Genomic DNA, 25,151 nt, shown 5'->3' on the forward strand with positions numbered 1-25,151 from the left:
TCACTCCGAATAATTAAAGGAGGCAGTCAGGCACCAGATTTCTCATCGTTCCTTTTCTTTTCATTACTCATTGTTTAAAACCAAAAATCTTTATAGTGGAAATATATTTAAATGCTGACAGTGTGGACAAGATTTTGTTTTGCCAGTGATTTCTCATAATTCCTGGCTGCATGCAAGGTTCGGACTGTGGCTCAGGCCTTTGAGAAATTTACCCGTTGCTCCAAAAGATAGCTAGCTGTCTGTTAAATACCTGAAGAATTTGTCCATAAGTCCGTGCCATTTTATACAATGAGGGGAATGGGAAACGATACACTGCAATCTCCAGCCTGCACCAAAAGCCAAGCTCAGTGTGTTTATCCAACCTCCACTACAGTGTGCAGTGAAAAAGTCATTGTGCAGGATTACAAAGAATCTTTTGTGTGTCCCAAGAACTTTTCGTTTAAAGAGTCGCAGTGTGACAATTAAGAAAGTTAGACTGGGTGGGAGCAGGATTAATCTGTCATTTTATGTAACGGGGAATTTAAACCCTTAGCTGATCAATCACAGTATGACTCAATGAAGTACTGTAATTCGTAATGAATCAGCATGGTCCTAATGGCTTCTAATCCCTCAACCAGCATCAATAAAAAGAAACAGATTATCTGGTCATTTATCTCATTCCTGTTGGTGGGAGCTTGCTGTGTGCAAATTGGCTGCTGCGTTTCCCTACATTACAACAGTGACTACACTTCAAAAGTACTTTATTGGCTGTAAAGCACTTTGGGACATTCTGAGGCCGTGAAAGGTGCTATATAAATGCAAGTTCTTTCTTTCACTGCTCCGTGTGGTACTGAGCCATACAGTCCAGAAGGCCCCATGCTTTGATCCCTAACCTGTGCTCTGTTGGCTGATCTCGGCCAGGCTGGCGGTTTGGCTGCTACAATTGACCTCAGGGCCCTTCAGCTAGGGAGGTTAACTGGGGTTAGCTCATCCCTGATGACTATTCAATAACTCCTGCTGGATGTCAGGCAAAGACAGGTTGAGACTGTGATGCCCTCCGTGAGCAAACAGATTGCTGTCACTTATCGAAGACATGCAGAACAGGAACTGAGCTAAGCACCAAAGGACCATCAATGGCAGTGGAAGCACTGGCAAGGAGTCAGAGCCTTCAGACTCTATAGCACACCAGCCACATGTTCACTCATTCAGTCATTGCACATAGAGAGTAATGGATCCCCTTGTAAAGCTCCTTGGGATCTTTTATTACATTAAAGGTGGTATAGAAGTGCAGTTTGCTTTTGTGGATACCCAGTTACTTGGATAGGAATGATTAGCTGGCAGAGACGGACAAGCACAGATACCTAGGATGGCTACATAGAGAATAATGGACATCTGGGATAGTGTTACTTGAGAGGTTAAAAGGAGTTGAGATTATAGGGGGATTTGGGATTATAAATAGATTTAAAATTATAGGTGGATACAGGATTATAGAGGCATTTAGAATTAAAGGGGCATTTTGGGATTAGAAAGGGATTTGAGATTACAGAGATATTTGTGATCGTAGATGGATTTGGAACTAATGTTTTTTGAGATAGAAGTAGCTGCGATCTGGGATTTTTCCAGACACTGACTGTGTTTAGTGACAGTACCAGGAAACAGGGAGTCTGCCGAATGAGTCACACGAGTGGACTGCTTTGGACACAGGCCCTCCTACAGCCACTCACTGAGTCCCAGCACAGGAAACACATCGTGTGATTGTGCTCAATTCCCTCTTCGTTACAGCAAAGAAAGTGTAAGAAATGACAGCGTAGTATCTGAGCATGTGACACCGATGAGATGTTGCGATTGGTTAATTGACAACTATTTAACAGTGAGTCAGAACAATGCATTAAGTTCACCACACAGTTTAAACATGTTCCGTTTTAATTTATTAGTCGCAGTTTCTTTCTTTATTTTATTCTGTATGAGATCTATTTCTGCCTACACAGGTAACTACAGGCCTGTCAATTTAACATCAGTTGTGGGGAAGCCACTAGAATCTATCATTAGGGACAGAGTGACTGAGCACTTGAATAAATTTGAGCTGATCAGAGAGAGCCAGCAAGGCTTTGTTAAAGATCAGTCATGTCTGACTAATCTGGTTGAATTTTTTGAGAAGGTTGCTAATGAGGTAGATAAGGGAATGTTATCCATATGGACTTCTACAAGGCATTCGATAAAGTTCCACACAAAAGATTATTAGCAAAAATGACAGTGCACGAAATTGGAGGTAACCTTTTGTCTTGAGTTGGAAATTGGTTGAGAGGTAGGAGACAGAGAGTGGGGATAAAGGGTTGATTGGCGGGATGTGACGAGTGGTGTTCCCCGGGGATCTGTTCTGGGGCCCTCAACTTTTGACCATATTTATTATTGACTTGGATGAAGGAATAGAGAGTTGTATATCCAAGTTTGCAGATGACAGTTAGGAGGGACAGTAAGTAATGCAGATGGGAGCAGGAAGTTGCAAAGGGACATAGATAGATTAAGTGAGTGGGCAAAACTATGGCAGGTGGAGTTCAACGTGGGCAAGTGCGAGGTCATCCACTTTGGACCCAAGAAAGGTAAATTTATTTTATAAATGGTGAGAAAATAAGGACTGTAGATGAGCAAAGAGATTTGGTACACAAATCAATAAAAGCCAGTAGACAGCTAGAGAAAGCAATCAAAAAGGTGAATGGAATATTGGCCTTTATCTCAAGAGGGCTGGAATCCAAAGGGGAGGAAGTGATGCTTCAGTTGTATAGAGCCTTGGTCAGACCCCATCTGGAGTAGTGCGTTCAGTTTCAGATTCACCAAAATGATAGCGGGGCTTAGAGGGTTAAATTATGAGGACAGGTTGCATAAACTTGGCTTATATTCAGGAGATTGAGGGGTGATCTGATTGAGGTGTTCAAAATGTTAAAAGGATTCGATTGGGTAGATACGGAGAAACTATTCCTCAGATCTAACCGTGCATTCAGTATGTTTTTGGACAGATTGTCACTTTTTTTCCACCAAATGTGCTGCAGGAATGTGGGTTTTAAAAACTGCAAACAATGTGCAGTATTCAAAGGGTTAAACTATTCCCTGCTTTCAAATAACTTTTTACATTCTGTCTGAAAGGTCGACTCCCACTTTGTCACCATATTCACAGGCCGTCCTTCCACGTTCCTGGACTGCAGGATCATTCCGGCAAATCCAGGTTACTGTGTAACTGTTACTGAGGATGGAGGTCTGGTAGGGGGATTTTTGTTTCTGAGGGAAATTCCCCACAGCAATTGCAGAATCCAAATGGATTTTACATAAAGGACTTCTCAGTTCTAATTAACTCCAACTTCTGCTCAGATACTGTTGTACCCAATCATAACCATGCAAGTCTAAGTGTAAATATCCTTATTGGCTTTTGTATTCTGATCCAGTCCTCCCGCTAGTGCATCAGTACTGAACATAAATTTGCCCGCTTCATATGGCACACAGATACTTCTGTGACCTGATTGCCATTTGTTGCATTAGCAATGGAAAATCATTCTAAGATTTGACAAATGGAGCAATTAGTGACTTGTTTGCATTTCTCATCACTAACAGCACAGCCCTACACAAACTAACGGAACCTTCCAGAGCCAAGCATAGTGCAATCGCTTCTTCATGTGGGGACATCTGATCTCCATGGTCCAACGACCATGATGCACAAGCAACCTACTGTCACTGACCTTTCATCCTTTTGCAACAGCTCAGCCTCTAATCCTGGCCGATGTTTTAAATGGTCTTGCTGCATCTCCGGTCTTCAGAACAGTCTTTTTATCTTTCCTCATGCTTCTTCCTGTTTGTGATTCCAGCCTCATTCATTAATCTTTTCTAACAATTTTCTAAGATGGGATATTTTTCTGAAAGATCTGGCCTGAATCTCACTTGCATTGTGGAGATGTGTGCAGGTGGACGCAAACGATCCCATGGCATTATTTCGAAGGAGAGCAGGGGAGTTCTCCCCGGTGTCCTGGCCAGTATTTATCCCTCAACCAACATCACTAAAAAACAGATTATCTGGTCGTTGTCACATTGCTGTTTGTGGGACCTTGCTGTGCGCAAATTGGCTGCCGCGTTTCCTACATTACAACAGTTACTACACTTCAAAAGTACTTCATTGGCTGTAAAGCACTTTTGGGGTGTCCTGAGGTCATGGAAGTCGCTATATAAATGCAAGTTCTTTATTTTTTGGAAAAGTAATTTTAATAGAATGCTTTAGATTTCTGGAGTCCAAGTAATTTAGATATTTACAATTTTTTTTGCCAAGGATTACTTATAAGTTTTTTCCATTCTGTTGGTTTATCTATTTTCTTTGTAACATCTAAATCCTCCATTCTAACAAACTCCATTTATTTTCACAGTACAAACAGTACTTTCCTATTGCTGGAGTAATTTGTTATCAGTCCTTCTCTGGTGTGCCCCTGGCAAACATCCCAAACCTTGAAATACTTTCTTATATTCATGTATCGGATTCCACGGCATGTGTAACCTTACCTTGAGAACATTTTTCCGAAGATTGAGTATCTCACAAGCACTCAGAAATCTGCCATGGATCGTACATCTTTTGGTACCAGTATGAATGACAACTGGTATTTGATGTCCTTATATATGATCCCTGCATAAACCCTTCCTTTCACCGGTGTGTTTGCTTCTGAGTATTCCATCAGCTTTATCCTAGTCTACTGCAGTACAGTTTTATGCTGTAATATTGGTCAGACAGGACATTCACTTGTTCTCCTGTATCTAGTTTAACTCACATAACTGCTTTATTCAATGCTAATGGTAACACCCAATCTCTCATTTATTTGATTTCCATCTACTATGTCCACATAAAACTCCTTCTGTGGCTTTTCTTCCAGTGCATGTTTGATTTTACCTGTTCTATCATGTGTAACATCTGGCATAGTGATTATTTTTCCACAATTTCTGCATGCTCTTCCAAAGGCTAGAAAACCTATGGTCTTTATGCTCAGCTGCACACCTTCCAAACATTTTTCCCTTGACTGTTTCTCAAACTCTTTCTTGACTAATGTCTCCACAGTTCCATTTTCCTCACAGCACTTCGATTTTCACTGTTCTGGTTTTGGCTGCCCTACAAATCTGTACTGTTTTATTTAACATCGGATCTTACTCTCGCAACAGACGTTCCCTGAGAGAAATGTCTCGTATTGGTTAACCACTTTCTCACCTCTGTTTTTGATGCCCTTGTTCCTACCAAATCAGTCACATCCTCCACCCCTGTTGTCCCCCCTGGCATATCCCCCATCCTAACTCCCTCAAATCAAAGGGACACAAACTCAAACATACCTGGTGTATAAATGGCATAGCCATCCATCACCAGATGTGCCTTGATCATCGCAAGCTTTAGTGTGTGCCACTGCCTTCAAACAAAACTATCTACTACTTCAAGATCATTCTTGAGGTGACGGACTACCCTAGGCTCCTGTTATCCCTGACCAGCTGACTCCTTGAAGCCCTCTCCCTCACCCCCTCTATCTACATCTTAAACTTGGATTTCTTCATCTGCAAGAAGTTGCCTGCCACATCCTCCCCTTCCTCTCACCCTTAGTCCCCAACATTGCCCAATCCCACCAATTCTACCCCCATCTTTCTGCAGGTTGTCCTTCATTCCCCTGCCCTCTCCAAGCTCATCTCGTCCCTGAAACACACCTCCATTTTCCTTGATTCCCCTTCTAGTCAATTCCTGATCATTCAACTCCCCTTTCTGGCCCCAATGCTAGTCAGCATTGTTATTGGTTCCTTTTCCACTTCAGAACTTCCGTCACCATCCCTCTCCTCAAAAACCTCACCCTTCAATCCATCAGCCCTCTCCAAGTATCACCCCGTCTCTAACGTCCCTTTGTTCGCTAAGGTCTTTGAAAATGCCATTGCCTCCCGGCTCTGTGTCCTCTCCTGGAAGCCCCTGTCTGAGATCCTCCAGTTCAGCCTCCGCCCCTTCCATGGCACCGAAATAATGCTAGCAAAAGTTATGAATGACATAACCTGTGACCGTGAACTTGCTGTATTATCCCTCCTCAACCATGGTTGACTATGCCATCGTCCTCCAACACCATTCCTCTGTCATCCAGCTCGTGGGATTGTTCTTGCATGGCCCCATTCCTATCTACTGAACATAGAGAATGGCATCACTTTCCTCCCTTGCACAACCACATCCAGAGTCCCCCAAAGATCTATTCTTGGCCTCCCCCCCTTCCTTATCTAAATGCTGTCCAATGACAACATTGCTGATAGGCATTGAGTTAGTTTTCACACATATACTGATAACACTCAGCTCTACATCTCGGCTGCCCCTATGCTGTCAGACTGCTTAGATGAATCATAATTGCCACCAGCTCAATATAGGAAAGGCTGAGGTCGTAAACTCCATTCCCTTGGCCCCATTTCCATCCCGCTCCAACATCACTATCTCATGCTGATCCAGACTATTCGCAATCTTGGCGCCCTATTTGACCCAGAGCTGCACTTGAAGCCCCACATCCCATCCACCAACAAGACGGCTTATTTCTACCTCCACAACATTGCCTGCCTACACCTCAGCCCCTCTGCTGCTGAAACCCTTATACATGCACCTGTCAACTCCAGACTCGACTAATCCAGTGATGCAAGGTCTCCCATCCTTCACCATCCATACACTTCAATGTCCAAAACTCTGCCATCTGTATCCTGTCTGGCATAAAGTTCCGCTCCCCCATCAGCTCTGCCCTTGCTGAACTACATTTGTCCCCCTGTCCCCCGCACCTCAAATTCAAAATCCTCATCTTCATCTTTAAATGGCTTCATGGCCTTTCCCTACCATACCTCTACAGTCTTCCCCAGCCTTAGATCTCCTCTCAAACCCTGTGCTCATCTGATTCCAGTCTTCTCCCCCCCTTCCCATTCCCATTGGCGGTAGGGCCTTCAGCCGCTCAGCCCTACTCTCTGGAACTCCCTCCCTAAACCTCTCCACCTTTAAAAGCCGTCTCAGAACCTATATCTCCAACCAAGGTGAACCCTCCTAATCTTTCCCTGCTTGACTTGGATTCCGTTTCCCTACAGCTGTTAGTGGAGCACCTCGATGTATCCTTATAGTAAAGGTGCTATAGAAATTAGTCTTGTTTAAGGCATTGGTGCCGGAATTGGGGACACCCTCGGGAGCAGGGCTGTAATGCGGTGGGCGGGGAGTTAATTTTTAAAGTCCAGAAAGCAAAGCAATTCCAAAACTTAAAAAAGTAATGCCCAAGTGTTACTGGCAGCTTGGAGGTTGCCAAGAAGATGTAAATGACCAGGGGCTGGAAGATTGTCCAGGGTCAGAGTCAAAGTCCCACCATGTCAGAGATGCCCCACAAAATTCAAGTAAAGGGGACCTTTATGCCTCTCGAAGCTCCCTTCCTTCCACCATTGGCGGCCGTGCCTTCAGCGTCTAGGTCCTAAGCTCTGGAATTCCTTCCCTAAACCTCTCCGATCCTCTTTCCTCCTTTAAGACGCTCCTTATAACCTACCTCTTTGACCAAGCTTTTGTTCACCTGCCCTAATATCTCCATGTTTGGCTCGGTGTCAATTTTTGTCTGATTTCGCTCCTGTGATGTGCCTTGGGATGTTTTACTATGTTAAAGGCGCTATATAACTGTAAGCTGCTGTTGTGTGGGAATGAATAAATGAAAATGGAAATGGTGTGGCTCAGATCTTTAGTCCTCGGTCAATCAGCTCTCTATATTCCAGTACAGAATATGTCAGAACATTTGTCACTGAACTGGGCCCTGTTTTACCGATGATGTCAGGTCCGAATGAGTGAACGTTGGAACGATTTCCATCGCTATGAATTGCCGTTATAACAATGTCAAAAGTAACTCATTCAGAACATCGGAAGTCACCCCACAGCTCCCTGGGAACACTGCAATGACGGATTACGAGTTTTCGGAGTGGGAGAGAGTTAATACTGACTTCACCAGACAAAGCTCATTATTGTGAAGTGCTTCCCTTCTCTATCAGTCAATGCCACAGAACAATGATGTGATAGAGAGCAGAACAGATGTGCCATTGTTAACTGTCTTTAAGCAGCTGGGATGATTGTGAGATCAGATTGATTCCCTATTTATTCTAATTCCCCTGAGTGAAGACCTAGTGTTAAAGTAATTATGTAAAGGAGAAATGACATCGTTTTTTAGCAAATTACTAGGCTAAAACCTCCCCTTTTATTACACTAGGCTTCCACAGTCTCTCCAGATAACTGAAGTCCCTCATCCCTGGTACCATTCTGGTGAGTCTCCTCTACATCCTTTCCAAGGCTTTGACGTCCTTTCTGAAGTGTGGTGCCCAGAATTGGACACAATACTCCAGCTGAGGCCTAACCAGTGCTTTATAAAGATTTAACATAACCTCCTTGCTTTTGTACTCTATGCCTCTATTTATAAAGCCTGCATGCTTTTTTAACAGCTTGATCATCTTGTCCTTCCACCTTCAAAGATATTGATACAATCATAGAATAGAATCATAGAACCATACAGCACAGAAGGGAGCTATTCGGCCCGTCGTGCGTGTGTCGGCTCTTTGAAAGAGCCCCACTACCCTGCTCTTTCCCTATAGCCCTGTAAATTTTGCCCCTTCAAGTATTTATCCCATTCTCTTTTGAAAGTTACTATTGAATCTGTTTCCACCGCCCTTTCAGGCAGTGGATTCCAGATCGTAACAACTCGCTGCGTAAACATTTTTTTCCTCATGTCACCTTTGGTTCTTTTGCCAATTACCTTAAATCTGTGTCCTCTGGTTACCGACTCTGCTGCCCCTGGAAACAATTTCTCCTTATTGACTCTATCAAAACCCTTCATGATTTCGAATACCTCTATCAGCTCTCCCCTTAATCTTCTTTGCTCTCAGGAGAACAATCCCAGCTTCTTCAGTCTCTCCACTTGACTGAAGTCCCTCATCCCTGGTACCATTCCAGTAAATCTTCTCTGCACCCTCTCCAAGACCTTGACGTCCTTCATAAAGTGCGGTGCCCAGAATCGGCCACAATACTTCAGCTGGGGCCTATCCAGTGTTTTATAAAGGTTTAGCATAACTTCCTTGCTTTTGTACTCTATACCTCTATTTAAAAAGCCAAGGATCCAGTATGCCTTTTTAACAGCCTTCTCAACTTGCCTTGCCACCTTCAAAGATTTGCGTACATACACCCCCAGGTCTCTCTGTTCCTGCACCCTCTTAAAAATTGTACCATTGAGTTTATATTGCCTCTCTTCATTCTTCCTAGCAAAATGAATCACTTCACAGTTCCCAGCGTTAAATTTCATCTGCCATGTATCTGCCCATTTCACCAGTCTGTCTTTGACCTCCTGAAATCTGTTTCTATCCTCCTCATTGTTTACTACAATTCCAAGTTTCGTGTCATCTCCAAACTTTGAAATTATACCCTCTATACCCATGTCTAGGTCATTAATATCTATCAAAGAGAGCAGTGGTCCTAATACTGACCCCTGGGGGACATCACTGCACACTTCCCTCCAGTCTGATAAACAGCTGTTCACCACTACTCTCTGCTTTCTGTTCTTAGCCAATTTTGTATCCACACTGTCACTATCCCTCTAATCCTACGGGCTTTAATTTTGCTAACAAGTCTATTATGTGATACTTTATCAAACATCTTGTGAAAGTCCATATACACGACATCAACCGATCTACCCTCATCAACCCTCTCCGTTACTTCATCAAAGAACTCAATCAAGTTAGTACCATACTTTGGGCTTTCATTTTTCCTGTCTCTCCTCCTCCCCTGAAGGTACTGACTGATGCTGAAGGACAATACTGTACCATCCTTTTAGGCTTTTATATATTTTCGGAACATAGGAACATCAGGAACAGGAGTAGGCCATTCAGCCCCTCGAGCCTGTTCCGCCATTCAGTTAGATTATGGCTCATCTGTATCTTACCACCATTTACCAGGCTTGGTTCCATAACCCTTAATACCTAACAAAAACTTATCAATCTCAATTTTGAAATTTTCAATTGACCCCTAGTCTCAACAGCTTTTTGGGGGAGAGAGTTCCAGATTTCCACTACCCTTTGTGTGAAGAAGTGCTTCCTGACATTACCTCTGAACGGCCTAATTTTAAGGTTATGCCCCCTTCGTTCTGGACTCGCCCGCCAGAGGAAATAGTTTCTCTCTATCTACCCTATCAAATCCTTTAATCATCTTAAACAGTCCAAAGTGCCATGCATTACTAGAATCAAAGAGGTATGGCTTTTATCCCTGATGTAAGATGCTGCCTGGTCATTCAGCCTGGGGGTGCATCAGCAGGGATACACGCCCCCTCCCCCAACTCCCCTCGTGAGGTGGCCTCTGCCCAAAAGGCATGGATATTGCCAAGTGCTTCATTAAATGTCTGCAACAGGCTGAGGTCAGCTCTGGTAATGCGTCTGCATTGTAGTGGGGCAGCGTGAGTGTGCCTTACTGTGTGGAGAATCAGACTGACTGATCTGAGTCCTGCGGTGCCCTGGGGGCTAATATTGAAAGAAGCATTCAGAGCCAGACTGCCGCAGGTCAAATCGTTGACCCTTCCCCTCCCACCCCTCTTATTGCAGCGATAGGAGGTAGAATTTGAAGCACACCATCCTGCTGGGAGCAGAGAGATAAACCTCCTAATCCCCTGTCCCACTCACAGCTCACAGCCTCCAGACAGTTAGGGGTCAGTTTGCAGAGATTCTTGTTAGAAGCTTGTACCAAGAATGCTCAGTAATATTACTGCCAAGCAGAAACTTGCACTGTAGACTGTAAAGGGACACGGGTAATCGAGCCGTAAAGCAAATACCCGGCATAAAAGATGGAGCAAACTCGGGCGCAAGTGTGGCACGCACGTAATTACTCTACCCCCGAATTTCCTCGTTCCTTTACACCCGTCTATCAATCCCTGCCCCCGATCGTGTCGTGGCTCATTATAAAGGCTGCACTCCCAGGCTGAAGAGCCGTACACGTGAATTTCCCCCAATTACACTGGACCAAACTTTGAATGCATTTCAGAATATGTCACCTTAAAAATTGAAAAGCTCGCCTGATTGCAGGTTCTTAAATACACTGCACCTGATGTGCATGAATGATAGTTAGATGGCTTCAAATTTTAATTTTCATACTTAGAGAAGGAGTATGTGATGTGAGCTCAGCGTTTTCCTCAGGCTCCAGTTGTTTTCGCCTGTGTTTATGTTGCGACGTATGCTAATGAGATTGGCAGGAAATTTGGGTGTAGATATGGACACACAAATGGGTGTAATTTCAGGCGTACCTTCCCGATTAAGCCCCTGCAGGAAATTGTACCGCCGCCCAAACACCATCACCACCACCACACCGTGAGAGGGGAGAGGGCACTGATTCACAGTGATGGAATAAGGGAAGTTCCATTTTTATTAACCGAAATTCTGGGATTCTTATCAGTGTTTCAGTGTTTTGTGGAAGGGGAACTGCCCTCCCATTCTCTGCTGATTTACATCACGTGGAGATGCCGGTGATGGACTGGGGTTGACAATTGTAAACAATTTTACAACACCAAGTTATAGTCCAGCAATTTTATTTTAAATTCACAAGCTTTCGGAGATTTTCTCCTTCCTCAGGCAAATGTTGAGGAGATCTTGAAACATTTGCCTGAGGAAGGAGAAAATCTCCGAAAGCTTGTGAATTTAAAATAAAATTGCTGGACTATAACTTGGTGTTGTAAAATTGTTTACGATTTACATCACGACAGTGCAGCCATGATCTAATTGAATGGTGGGACAGGCTTGAGGGGCTGAATGGCCGACTCCTGTGATAATAACCAGATAATCTGTTTTTATTAATGTTGTTTGAGGGATAAATGTTGGCCAGGACACCGGAGAGAACTCCCCTGCTCTTCTTCATAATAGTGTCATGGGATCTTTTACATCCACCTGAGATGGCAGACCGGGTCTCAGTTTAAGGTCCCGTCCGAAAGACGGCACCTCTGACAGTGCAGCACTCCCTCAGTACTGACCCTCCGACAGTGCAGCACTCCCTCAGTACTGACCCTCCGACAGTGCAGCACTCCCTCAGTACTGACCCTCCGACAGTGCAGCACTCCCTCAGTACTGACCCTCCGACAGTGCAGCACTCCCTCAGTACTGACCCTCCGACAGTGCAGCACTCCCTCAGTACTGACCCTCCGACAGTGCAGCACTCCCTCAGTACTGCACTGAAATGTCATCCTGGATTTTGTGCTCAAGTCTCTGGAGGGGGACGAACCCACAACCTGCTTTATTGTGCCAGGGACAGAAGTACCCATCTGCTGGCACTGGCACTGCCATAGAAAGGGAAGAATCATACAGAGGGTTGGCATTAGCCCTCAAGCCATTTCTTCTCTGGGCGGCTTCCTTGTTAACACTTCAACCCACTTCGCCGGTGAGTTAAGTCCAAAGCGAGATGATCTCATGCCGGTGATGCGATTGACTGGCAGTAACCCCATGATTACCACGTGTACTAGCAAGTGTCCTGGGCAAAGGACAGGGAGGGAAATCCGTCTGTAATGTTGACATTTTTTTCCAAATTAGCCAAGGATTTGTCAACGCGGTGTAATACTTTAAAATCTACAGGCTAGGTGAAAAGCTAAAAGATAAATCACTTAACTTTTCAGATAAATGAGATAAGACAATGAGGCAAACTGAAGATGACAAATTCAGGTGACTCTGGTTTGGTTTCAAACAAAGGGTTGTGGAAATCTGGAACTTTCTACCCCAAAAGGGCTGTAGATGCTGGGACAATTGAAGCTTTCAAGACTGAGAGTTTTGTTAGGTAAGGGATATGGATCAAAGACAGTAAATAGAGTTGGGATACAGATCAGCTATGGTCTAATTAAATGATGGAGCAAGCTCGAGGGTCTGAATAGCCGACTCCTCTTCCAAATGGTCTGATGTTTCTTTGCTATGGTTCTGAGCCTGTGGTAACCCAATCACACCCTCTTGTGGATTTTCTACTCTATTACCACTAAGGAAAACCCAGCGAAAGATGTGTGTTTATATTCAAGAATTAAATTAAAATGTTCCAAGTAAATATTGACCTATTTTTATTCATGATATCACTGCTGTTGATTCTTGGGTCAATTAAGATTAAATATATATGTAAAAATTATCTGGATTATTGGCCCATTCAATCTTCTGTCGACTACTTTTGTCAAAATATCTCCGAATGTCCCATTTCAGACGTATAAACAATTCCAGAAGGTTCCGTGCCCGATCTTTGCATCAGAGAAACTCTTTTCATCATTTTACTGATCTGCTGGTTATGTCTAAAAACTCACACGGATTATCACGGACTTTTTCTCCCCTCCAGTTTTCTCCCTCCCTCGCCCGAAGACGCTGACTCAGGCTGGGTTATCCGTACACAACATAAGAACATAAGAACATAAGAAATAGGAGCAGGAGTAGGCCAATCGGCCCCTCAAGCTAACTCCGCCATTCAATAAGATCATGGCTAATCTGATCCTAACCTCAAATCTAAATTCATGTCCAATTTCCTGCCCGCTCCCCGTAACCCCTAATTCCCTTTACTTCTAGGAAACTGTCTATTTCTGTTTTAAATTTATTTAATGATGTAGCTTCCACAGCTTCCTGGGGCAGCAAATTCCACAGACCTACTACCCTCTGAGTGAAGAAGTTTCTCCTCATCTCAGTTTTGAAAGAGCAGCCCCTTATTCTAAGATTATGCCCCCTAGTTCTAGTTTCACCCATCCTTGGGAACATCCTTACCGCATCAACCCGATCAAGTTCCGGTCCCCCAGCCAAGTGGGCGACCTTCAGCTCTGACTATTCTACCATGAGGTGCGTCACAGCTCGGAGCGATGCCGTCCTCCGCTGCCATTCCCACCTGCGCCCTTCCAGCTGGACTGGCAACACCGCTGTCGGGGCTGAGATTCTGAGTCGAGCTTTCCTCACCAGTGCCTAGAAATCTTGAGGCAAATGGTAGCAGCACGACCAAACTCCGAGACTAATTCATTGGCTGTGAAAAGCTCTGGGACGTCCTGAGGATGTGATCAGGTGCCGTTTAAATGCAGGTTCTTTCTTTCACAGCCATGGGGGTTGCCAACTCTAGTCGGACGTATTCCAGGAGGTTTCAGCACATGTCAACCAGCAGTAACGTTGAGTCAGAAGGTCGCGGGTTCAAGACTTAAGCAGTAAGTCTAGGCTGGCACTTCAGTGCAGTACTGAGCTGTCGGAGGACCTGCCGCACTGTGTCTTTCGGATGAGATGTTAAACCGAGGCCCTATCAGCTCCTAGGGCACTATTTCGAAGAAGAGCAGGGGAGTCCTCCCCGGTGTTCTGCACAATATTTATCCCTCAACCAACATCACTAAAACAGATTACATGGTCATTATCACATTGCTGTTTGTGGGACCTTGCTGTGCACAATCGGCTGCCACATTTCTACATTATAACAGTGACTACACTTCAAAAGCATAGTCCGTTCAGTCCGCAACTTCCGGTTGCTCGCCATTTTAATTCCCCATCCCACTCCCACTCTGACCTCTCTGTCCTCGGCCTCTTACACTGTTCCAATGAAGCTCAATGGAAGCTCGAGGAACAGCACCTCATCCTTCGATTAGGCACTTTATAACCTCCGGACTCAACATCGATTTCAATAACTTCAGATCATAATCACTGATCCCATTTTTTTGGACAGCAGGTGCTGGTAATGGTTCTGCTGTTGCCATTTACAGCTCCTATGGACCCATCTTTTGTTTCTTTACTTGTCCCATTTACCTTGCACCATCGTCCCTTTTGTCATTTAATCACTCCTGCCCTCCAACCTATCACAGACCTTCCCTCTTGTTCTTTCCTCCCCTCCCTTTCCCCTGGCTCTGTTCTTGCTAAAAACTGTTAAATCTTTACTTCTTCCAGTTCTGACGAAAGGTCATCGACCTGAATCGTTTCTTTCTCCACAGATGCTGCCTGACCTGCTGAGTATTTCCAGCATTTTCTGTTTTTGTTTCAAAAGTACTTAATTGGCTGTAAAGTGCTTTCAGACATGCTGAGGTCATGAATGGTGCACTATTGATATGGGGCCAACTACACCCAGATACAAGAGGAGATATGTGGGGCGTACTGTACCCAGACAGGAGATATGTGGGGGTTTACTGTACCCAGACACAACAGGAGATATGTGGGGGTTTACTGTACCCAGACACAACAGGAGATATGTGGGGGTTTACTGTACCCAGACACAACTGCTCTGGGTTATTCAGACTTTAAATCCAGTGCTCTCTCTGGTGTTGACGCTGTATAATTTGAGTTTACTTTACGAGAATGTTTTCAAATGTTAAAAAAAACAGCTTTTCAGAAGCTCATTCAGTTGAGGAGATAAGAATTTTTGGAACAAAACAATGGGTCAATTCACTGCAGCCATCCTGAGAAAACAAAGGTCTAACTTTCCGGGGAGTGAGCAGATAAGGTGCTGAACGAGGAGAGGAAGTGTGGAGGTATTGATAGCTGCCCCTTCAACAGATAAACATTATTGGTTGAGGTCCAGTTTGTGACGAGTCTTTCTCGGATAATCAGCCCATAATCGCACATCTTTGGAACGAAACCAAAGTTTTCAACATTTTGAGGAGCTCAGTTTATAAAAGGCGGTTGCTGACTGTACTGGTGTCCCCGGTATGTATCCCTCGCTGTGATATTTGAACACATTAATTAACCTGTTTAATTTAAATGGGTTGTTACATGTCTTAATATGGCTGAGAGAGTAATTTCTTAAGAATGTGCTAACAGCTCTATTGCAAACACTGCTGAGGGTAATTTCAAGCCTGTATATGTGTATTTTCTCATGATGCAGTTAAAAAAAGATGTAGTGTACAAACTGATGAGGATTGTTGCAATTAGTTATCAATTCTCTGGAAATTCGTTCTCCCTTTAGGTGATTTTCTGTCATTCATCAAGTGGTGAGATGCAAATAACACAGAGAGAGGAGAAAGCTTGTTAAGGGCTTGTTTTGCATAGAATTACATAGAATGCACAGTACAGAAACAGGCCATTCGGCCCAATAGGTCCATGCCAGTGTTTATGCTCCACACGAGCCTCCTCCCTCCCTAACCCTGTTAACTGCTTGTTAGTGTCAGGAATGTTCTTGCTGAAATATTGTGCACAGAAACAGTTGGGCCTAGAAATTGGATTGTGCCAGGGTGAACTCGGCCCAAGGCCCACCTGATATTGGGCCTCAATTATATCAGATAGGTGAGCTGGGGTGACCAGGGGAGGGGAGGGAGGGGAGCAACTGGGAAAGGGAGGGTCCCAGAGAGAACAGGCAACCATGAGAGAGAGGGGGCGACCGGGAGAGGGGGCAACCAGGAGAGAGAGGGCGACCGGGAGACAGGGACGGGGGGAGGGGAGTGACTGTGAGAGATGGATGGAGGGAGAGAGGGAGCGACCGGGAAAGAGGGAATGACTGGGAGAGAGATAGCGACTAGGCGAGAGGACAACCAGTAGAGAGGGAGTGACCGGGAGAGAGGGAGGGAGGGGAGTGACTGCGAGGGGAGGGGGGGTGACCGGGAGAGAGGGAGGGTGACTGGGAGAGAGGGAGGGAGGGGAGTGACTGCGAGGGGAGGGGGGATGACCAGGAGAGAGGGGACGACTGGAAGAGGCAGAGCGATCAGGAGAGGGGGAGGGAGGGAGGGGAATGACTGGGTAGGGGGCGACCCGGTGGCCGGCAGCGGTCCATGATTTTAATATGGACCTGGTCCCTTTAAGGAGCGCTGGCTAGGCTGCATTTTGTCCTGGCCATGTGTCGGGGCCCTGTTCAGGGCAAACCAATTTGGTAAAGGGGGCTTTGAACAGGCAGTAGGCCCCTTATTTGCATATGTAAAATCGAGGCAGTGTGATTCTCACCTTGCTTACTCTGTGCCATTTCAACAGGCGAGTTATGTTCAGAGTCGGAGACCTTCGTCCCAGGAGGGTGGGCACCTCGTTAAAATACAATGGTCGGGGTCCGATGGTGCCGTTAGCACCCGACGCCATTTTAACTTTGTTCCGCCTGCAAAAACCTGGCACTGAGCAGAAGCAGAGCCAGTGTTTTTGACTAAGAGTGCAGAACACAGAGTGCTAATAAAATAGGCTGATGAAAGCACATTGCAGTTTCCTGGTGTTTGAACACTATGGGGTGTCTGGAACCCTGTAGAGTCAGCATGACGGCAATATTAATATTAACATTAAGATTGGCCCATTGAGCGATTTGGCAGGGCAGGCTGGGTAGAAGATACGGATACGGATGGTGAGCTAAATGGACAAAGCCGCAGTCCCAGTATTACAGGGTAGATAGGCGGCTAAAATCACTTGACTAGAAGTAACTGCGAAAGTGGTTTCAGCTGAGATTAATGCACTTAAGGTTGATGAGTGATGCAGGACTTAAAGACATGTTCAGTGAGAGGAGGGAGCTCGTATAATGAGCGATTAGCTCATCTATTCAACAGCTCTTCGAGGTCGATGCCCATAGATTGGAGGGCTGCTCCACTGTTTAAGAAAGGGAAGAAATCTGACCCATAAAAGGTTTTGGTTTAATTACAGCTCAAAACGATCAATGAAAGTACACAGTCTCTTCAAAACTTTGGTTGAGTAAAAGCGTCACATGACAAAACCAGGGCTGCGCTACATGTCCTGAGCTCAACCGGCCTCCCCATGGCAACACTGGGAGGGTAACTTTCGGAGTGTGGACAAGTGTCGAGGGACTGCACCCAGCGCACATCGGAAAATCACAAGCTCCGTCGGCAAACTCATAAATAAAAAAGTGATAGGATACGTGGAAATGTCATTTTAAACAATAACCGATGAAACCAGTCAAAATGCAACCTCTGGTTTCCTGTCCCCTCCCTCGGGATTTGTGCAAACGGTTTGTTTTGAAAGGATTCAGGAATTATACCAGCAGGCGATGCTCTTGTGACTTGACCTCTTGGCCCAGGTCATGTTTATATTCACACAGATCACCAGAACACAAGGCCTTTCCATCCCGCAAAATGGCGGCGTGTTAACCACAGTCTGACCGTGACTTCTGCTTAAATAAATAAACCTTAAACTTGGCAACTCTTGGACCAAAGGTTTAGTTTGTGGTGTTCTGGGACATTTCAACTGCAAGGTAAAGTCTTTTTTAAAGGATATTGATTTTTTTTTTAAATCACTCGTCAAGATGAGCGATGTCAGTGAGGGGAAATGGAACACTTTTCGACCTTTTGCACCCAGTGTCAGCATCAAGTACTCTGAGTTCAGGTAATAGTATGGATCTAATGGACACTCTTTACACTTCCCCAACAATATACTTCAATCTCTGAAAAGCCTGAAATTACTGGGAAGTCCCGTCGTTAGAATGATGCATTAAAGGCACTCGTCACTATTGGGCCAGATTTTGCTGTAGCAGGGCATCGAACGGCATCTACCGTTAGTTAGACTTGCCCCCTGCAGCCTTCAGCTCAAAACATTTTTGCCCACTAAGTTGCTGAAAGTGAGAGCTGATAACTTCGCAGCGAGGGGAAACAGGGCGTTCGGGACCTGAGTGAACAGGGCAAGTAACTTTGTACCTCCTTAACCAATCAGAGAAATAAACAGCGCAAGGACTGAGAATTAGAGTGGGTGAATTCAATGTGAAATCAGGTACAGGAAGAAATAAAGAGAGGAAAAGAAAGATCAGATTAAGAGAGAGAAAAAAGAGACTGAAAGGAATTTTTTTTAAAAAATGTGACATTTTTAAAATCTGCAACAATTAAAACCTGAAGGAATGAGACTCCACACTTGTAATAATTCATTTTCAGTGCCAGAGGTTGATTGACAGTAATTAACAATTATCATGTCGTTAAAAGGTTACTTAGACTGAAATGGACAAGACTTAACTTTCTGCTTTCATGAAGCTAACAGCAGAGTGACCCAACTCGCACAGCAACTTTGGATATTGACATTTAACCGCGTATTTGCCCCTCGCCTGAAGTTGCACATAAATAACGGTGAATGCCATCAGCCTCACTGTTACTTTGACAGCAAAATCTGGCCCATTAATTCGGGGGTTTGCGGAGTAAAGGAGATACACCATGAGACCCGCTCCTCCGCAAATTGCTGGACGATTTATGCCGCTCCTCCGTTAGCCTCACCAAAGCCGATAAAAGTCCTTTCTTGTCACGAGGCTCCCGAATGACCTTAATGGCGATCGAAAATTGCTGGATATACGACGTTAATGTGTATTATTCCCGCCACAGCCATTTCGGGCTGGTAATTCATATCGTAAGGACCCTGTTAATTACATGATTTATGGTCCTGACATGACACCCAGCCTTGGAGGCCCAGAAAGGGAACAAATGAAGATGTGCAGTCTCACTCCTACAGTTAGTGAATTGTTCCTAGAGGCTTTTAAAAAAAATTTCTCTGTCCTGACAGTATTTTTGTGTCAGTTTTGCCATCCACAGTCCTGTTAGTGACAGAAGGCAATAATTTTCAGGATGCAAAGCTGTTTCGACACTCAGAAGAGGGCCACTCATTCAAATGCAAATAAGATGGATTTCTTTCAGAAAATAATATTTTGGGATACAGTATGTGAGTAATTTGAGACATGACGTGGTGAGTGTAACATGGTTGAGAGGAAAAAGGTGACTTTGGGCCTATGATTCCCAAAGTTCTCCACCACTGGGGTTTTCCTCACCTCATGTCTGGGTCTGTTGTAGACTCATTGATAGAGATTGATTGCTATGATTAGTCAACAACTCCGTTATCATTGTAACATGCGACTACCAGGATGGTAGAAGGTGAACTAGATGGACCTTGTCTTTTTCTGCCTTGCAATTCCTATGTTCCTATGAAAGCAGTACAATGGCGTGCCCACTGGGTGTTCCACTGTTCCTGGTTCTATACTTTATGGGTCAAGAATTTGTATGTTTTGCACACTGACTCCACTATTCACTCATTAACTTCTCAAGGACCAACACAACAATTCCCAAACACAACGGGGTTACAAGGTCCTCTTCTTCTGCTTGTTCTTTTTAATTTTGCATGATATGGAATGCACACTCTCTCCCCCGTAGGAATACATCCCACTTGGGAAACTCCATCCCCGTGTTGGAGCTCCTGTATACACTACCCCTGTTTTTGGGGTCCTGTATACCCTGTCCCTGTGTTTGGGGTGAGGTATACTCTATCCCTATTTTTGGGGTACTGTATACCCTGACCCTGTGTTTGGGGTGAGGTATACTCTATCCCTGTGTTTGGGGTACTGTATACTCTATCCCTGTGTTTGGGGTCCTGTATACCCCTATCCCTGTGTTTGAGGTGAGGTATACTCTATCCCTATTTTTGGGGTTCTGTATAACCTGACCCTGTGTTTTGGGGTACTGTATTCCCTATCCCTGCGTTTGGGGTGAGGTATACTCTATCCCTGTGTTTGGGGTGAGGTATACTCTATCCCTATTTTTGGGGTACTGTATACTCTATCCCTGTGTTTGGGGTCCTGTATACCCCTATCCCTGTGTTTGGGGTACTGTATACCCCTATCCCTGTGTTTGGGGTACTGTATACCCCTATCCCTCTGTTTGGGGTCCTGTATACTCTATCCCTGTGTTTGGGGTACTGTATACTCTATCCCTGTGTTTGGGGTACTGTATACCCCTATCCCTCTGTTTGGGGTCCTGTATACTCTATCCCTGTGTTTGGGGTACTGTATTCCCTATCCCTGTGTTTGGGGTCCTGTATTCCCTATCCCTGTGTTTGGGGTACTGTATTCCCTATCCCTGTGTTTGGGGTCCTGTATTCCCTATCCCTGTGTTTGGGGTCCTGTATACTCTATCCATGTGTTTGGGGTACTGTATTCCCTATCCCTGTGTTTGGGGTACTGTATTCCCTATCCCTGTGTTTGGGGTACTGTATTCCCTATCCCTGTGTTTGGGGTCCTGTATACTCTATCCATGTGTTTGGGGTACTGTATTCCCTATCCCTGTGTTTGGCGTACTGTATTCCCTATCCCCTATTTTTGGAGTGCTCTGCATTGGGCTGTGAGCTCCTGAGTCCAGCTTTCACGAAAAGGCTGGGCAGGAACCTTCATTTCTCTCAAAATGAGAACAGGCAGGAATTCGGAAGAGAATTGCACTTTAATTTCCAAGTTCTGCTGGAGCTCCACCTCCTTGGGTCACGTCTGCAGGTGTCCAGTGTTTGTAATGTTCCTGGGACAACACCCGGTCCATTCCAGTTCCTCCGCCCACTTGCCCTGGGACAGCACTTTCAGTCTGCTGTTGTCAAATTTCCAAAAAGTCTCATCTTTGAAGAAATAGGTCCGCTTGTCGTTCCAGGTGAAGACTCCATTGATGCCGACCGGGACGCCTTTCCAATCGCTGAGGGTTCTGGGGTAGTACTGCTCCACCTGCATTAGCTCTTCGTTTAAGACGTAGTACTTTGACCCTTTGAAAATGACCACGTGACTCAGCGGGCGGAAGTAGAAGGCGGCATCTGGATGGCGAGGCAGGCCCATGGCCTTAACCTTCATCGGGAAGCCCTCATCCAGCCGGCTGTCCGTATATCTCCAGCAGCGACCACCTGGTTTAAGAAGAAGTGATTCGTTAGACTGGTCTTACCAGTTACAAACAGCAGGGGGCAACATGGTGCGAGAGTTTGCTTCAAGCCACAGGGGGGGGGGGAATAAAAAAATTGGATAAGGCCTATTTTCGGGCACGGGTAGCGCGATCCGCTATTAACCCGTGCCCGCTGGCCCCTGCGCAGGCAGGGTGAGACTTTTGTACGGTCTGAGGGCTCGCCTGCAAGCAGTGTTGGAAATCAGCATGAGGATTCAACGCAATTTGCATTTTCCACCAGCAGGGGGAGCCCCAATCTCAGAGCGAGGACGGGCGTTAAATTGGGCCGTGTAGCGCCCATTGTTTCGGCGCTAACGGCCTCTCCGACATCCAAGATGGATGCGCACGCACGTTTCCAGCGTGACGTGTGCCAGACGCCATCTTGGTATAGGAGTTAGCGCAGGGCGCAGACAACGAACGCTGGAATCATGTAAAGTAGGGAGAAAATGGCTTCAATCAGTGTGTATCTCTGATTTAAAGTGATAGACACCATTTTGGGACTTAACACTCAACTCAACGCACAATCTTAACCCCGACCATCTGAACGTGTCTTAGAGTGCCTGGAGGACCCCCCACCAGCGCTATTTAAAGGGACCATGCAGGATTTACAGGTTAGTGGCTGGATTATTGCTTCTGGCTGCCGAGACATTTGTAACTGTTTTTGGAGGTCTCCAATACTTGAATACTAGGACGCGGGGACATAGCCTAACATTTAGAGCCGGGAGGTGCAGGAGTGAAGTTAGGAAATGCTTCTACACGCAAAGGGTGGGAGAAGTTTGGAACGCTCTTCTGCAAATGGCAGTTGATGCTAGCTCACTTGTGAATTGTAAGTCTGAGATTGATAGATTTCTGTGAACCGAGGGTATGAAGGGATATGGGGCTAAGGTGGGTATATGGAGTTAGGTCACAGGTCCACCATGATCTCACTGAATGGCAGAACAGGCTCGAGGGGCTAAATGCCACTGCCACTTGCTGCCTCTTGATATGCACCACCTTCTCCTGCAAGAAAGCGGGACGTGTGTCTGGCCGATGTGCCTGTCATGGTTGAATAGCTGCCAGTGTGTGTGGCCTGTGAGTTGTGGGTTGGCGGCTTGCAACAGTGGTAATGTGTGAAGGTGAGAGGAAAGCATCTGATTGGAAGAGTTGAGTACTGATGGAAAGAGTTTGTTAAGTGGGTGTTGGGGGGTTTAGTGTGTGAAGGAGTGGACACGGCTCATGGTGTAGTTGGTAGGAGACGCCACTCTTCAGTTGACCTCACTCACCTTGACCACTCATGTCAAAGCATTGAACTTCTTCCTGCACTGTATCCATGTTCATGATGCTGTGCTCCTGGCATTGACTTCGTCCCCTACTGCCTCCCACTGCCTTTTGGGTATATGTCTGTCCCCCACTGCGGATATATGTCTGGAGGCCCTCTAGCCCCACTGCCCCCTCCCCAACGGATATAGTGTGTCGCTCCTTCTGTCCACCTCTTGCACCAAGGCCTCTGGTGCATCAGCAGAGAACCTTGGCGCACCCACTCTCGCAGACCTGGTACAAACTCAGATTGGTGAGGTCTGGCATGCAGATTGAAGGATGTGGGATTTAGTGGTGCACAACATTTATTCAATGTTTTACCATAACTCAACAGTGTATAAACATAGAGATGGCACCTGCATCTGTGCTTTACGTGTGCGATGTCTGATCTCCGTTCAGACTCTGCTGAAAATAACAGTCTACTGTCTGCACAAATAACAGGCACCGGCTACCTTTAAGAGATTTCTAACAAACAGCCTGCCTTTAAGAGATTGGAGCCCCCCCTGCTGGTGGGAATCCTCGTTCAAAGCTGATTTCCAGCGCAGATTGCAGGTGAGTCCTCGGGCCTGACGAAAATCTCGTCCTGCGTCCGCAGGGACCATTGGGCGTGGGTAATCGCGGATCGTCCTGCGCCCGCTCAAAAACAGACCCTTTCCAATTTTTCCCCCGATGTCTCTTAGAATCTCTTAAAGGTAGCCGGTACCTGCTATTTGCTAAAAATAAAAGTCTGCTGTCTGCACGGAGTCTGAACGGAGATCAGACAGCGCACACGTAAAACACAGGTGCAGGTCCCGTCCCTATGTTTACACACTGATGAATTATGTTAAAGCATTGAATAAAGGTTGCGCACTACTAAATCCCATATCCTCCAATCTGCAAGCCAGACCTCACCAATCGGCTGATCTGAGTTGGTACCAGGCCTGCGAGAGAGCTGGCACCAAGGTTCTCTGATGATTCGCTAGAGACCTTGGTGCAAGAGGAAGGCAGCAGGAGGGACATCCTATATTCGCGGGGCAGGGAGGGGGGCAGGGCAAGAGGCCTCCAGACATATATCCAAAAGGCAGTGGGAGGCAGCGGGGGATGAAGTCAATGCCAGGTGCACACTATCATGAACATGGATGCAGTGCAGGAAGAAGTTCATTGCTTTGATATGAGTGGTCAAGGTGAGTGAGGTCAACTCTCAAGTGGTATCTCCCACCAACTGCACCACACACCACAGCCCCCATCACCCACATAACAACAAACTCCATCAATACTCAATTCTTCCAATCAGATATTACCTCTCATCCTTCCTTACCCTGTTGCAAGCTGCCCACCACAACTCACAGGCCACACACAGGCAGCTATTCAACCATGACAGGCACACCACCCAGACACATGTCCCACTTTCTTGCAGGAGAAGGTGGCACGTAACAGAAGGCAGCAAGTGGCAGTGGCATTTAGCCCCTCGAGCCTGTTCTGCCATTCAATGAGATCAATATGACCTAACTTCATATACCTGCCTTAGCCCCATATCCCTTAATACTCTTGGTTCACAGAAATCTATCAATCTCAGATTCAGAATTCACAACTGAGCTAGCACAACTGCAGTTTGCAGAAAAGCGTTCCAAACTTCTCCCACCCTCTGCGTGTAGAAGTATTTCCTAACTTCACTCCTGCACATCCTGGCTCTAAATATTAGGCCATGTCCCCATGTCCTAGTATTCAAGTCTAGGAGACCTCCAAAAAACAGTTACAAATGTATCGACAGCCAGAAGCAATAATCCAGCCACTAACCTGTAAATCCTGCATGGTCCCTTTAAATAGCACTGGTGGGGGTCCTCCAGGCTCTCTAAGGCACGTTCAGGTGTTCGGGGTTAAGACTGTGCGTTGGGTTGAGCGTTAAGTGCCAAAATGGTGACTATCACTTTAAATCAGCGATGCACACTGATTGTATCCATTTTCTCCCTACTTTACATGATTCCGGCGTTCGGTATTTGCGCCCTGCGTTAACTCCTATACCAAAATGGCGTCTGGCACATGTCACGCTGGAAACGTGCTTGCGTAGCCAAGACGCCATCTTGGATGTTCGAGAAGTTGCACAGTGCCAAAACAACGGGTGCTACACGGACCAATTTACTGCCCAGAGACTGTTCCAATGCTCTCATGGTCGACCTCCCATCTTCCACCCTCCGTAAACTAGAGTTCATCCAATCTCTGCTGCCCGTATCTTAACTCGCATCAAGTCCCGTTCACCTATCACCCCTGTGACCTACATTGGCTCCC

At 45.7% G+C, this 25,151-nt stretch overlaps 1 protein-coding gene across 1 annotated transcript in view; it reads right to left on the reverse strand.

Moving 5' to 3' along the window:
* Positions 1-17,531: 17,531 nt before the first annotated feature.
* mmp28 (matrix metallopeptidase 28) overlaps positions 17,532-25,151 on the reverse strand; it is a 102,890-nt gene continuing 95,270 nt past the window's right edge. The window contains exon 8 of the mRNA XM_068007986.1: positions 17,532-21,555. Coding sequence (XP_067864087.1) covers positions 21,152-21,555 — 404 coding nt within the window. The 3' untranslated portion in view covers positions 17,532-21,151. The remainder of the gene's footprint in view (positions 21,556-25,151) is intronic.

This window comes from Heptranchias perlo, chromosome 28 (assembly GCF_035084215.1).
Source record: "Heptranchias perlo isolate sHepPer1 chromosome 28, sHepPer1.hap1, whole genome shotgun sequence".
In the NCBI taxonomy this organism is placed as follows: Eukaryota; Metazoa; Chordata; class Chondrichthyes; order Hexanchiformes; family Hexanchidae; genus Heptranchias; species Heptranchias perlo.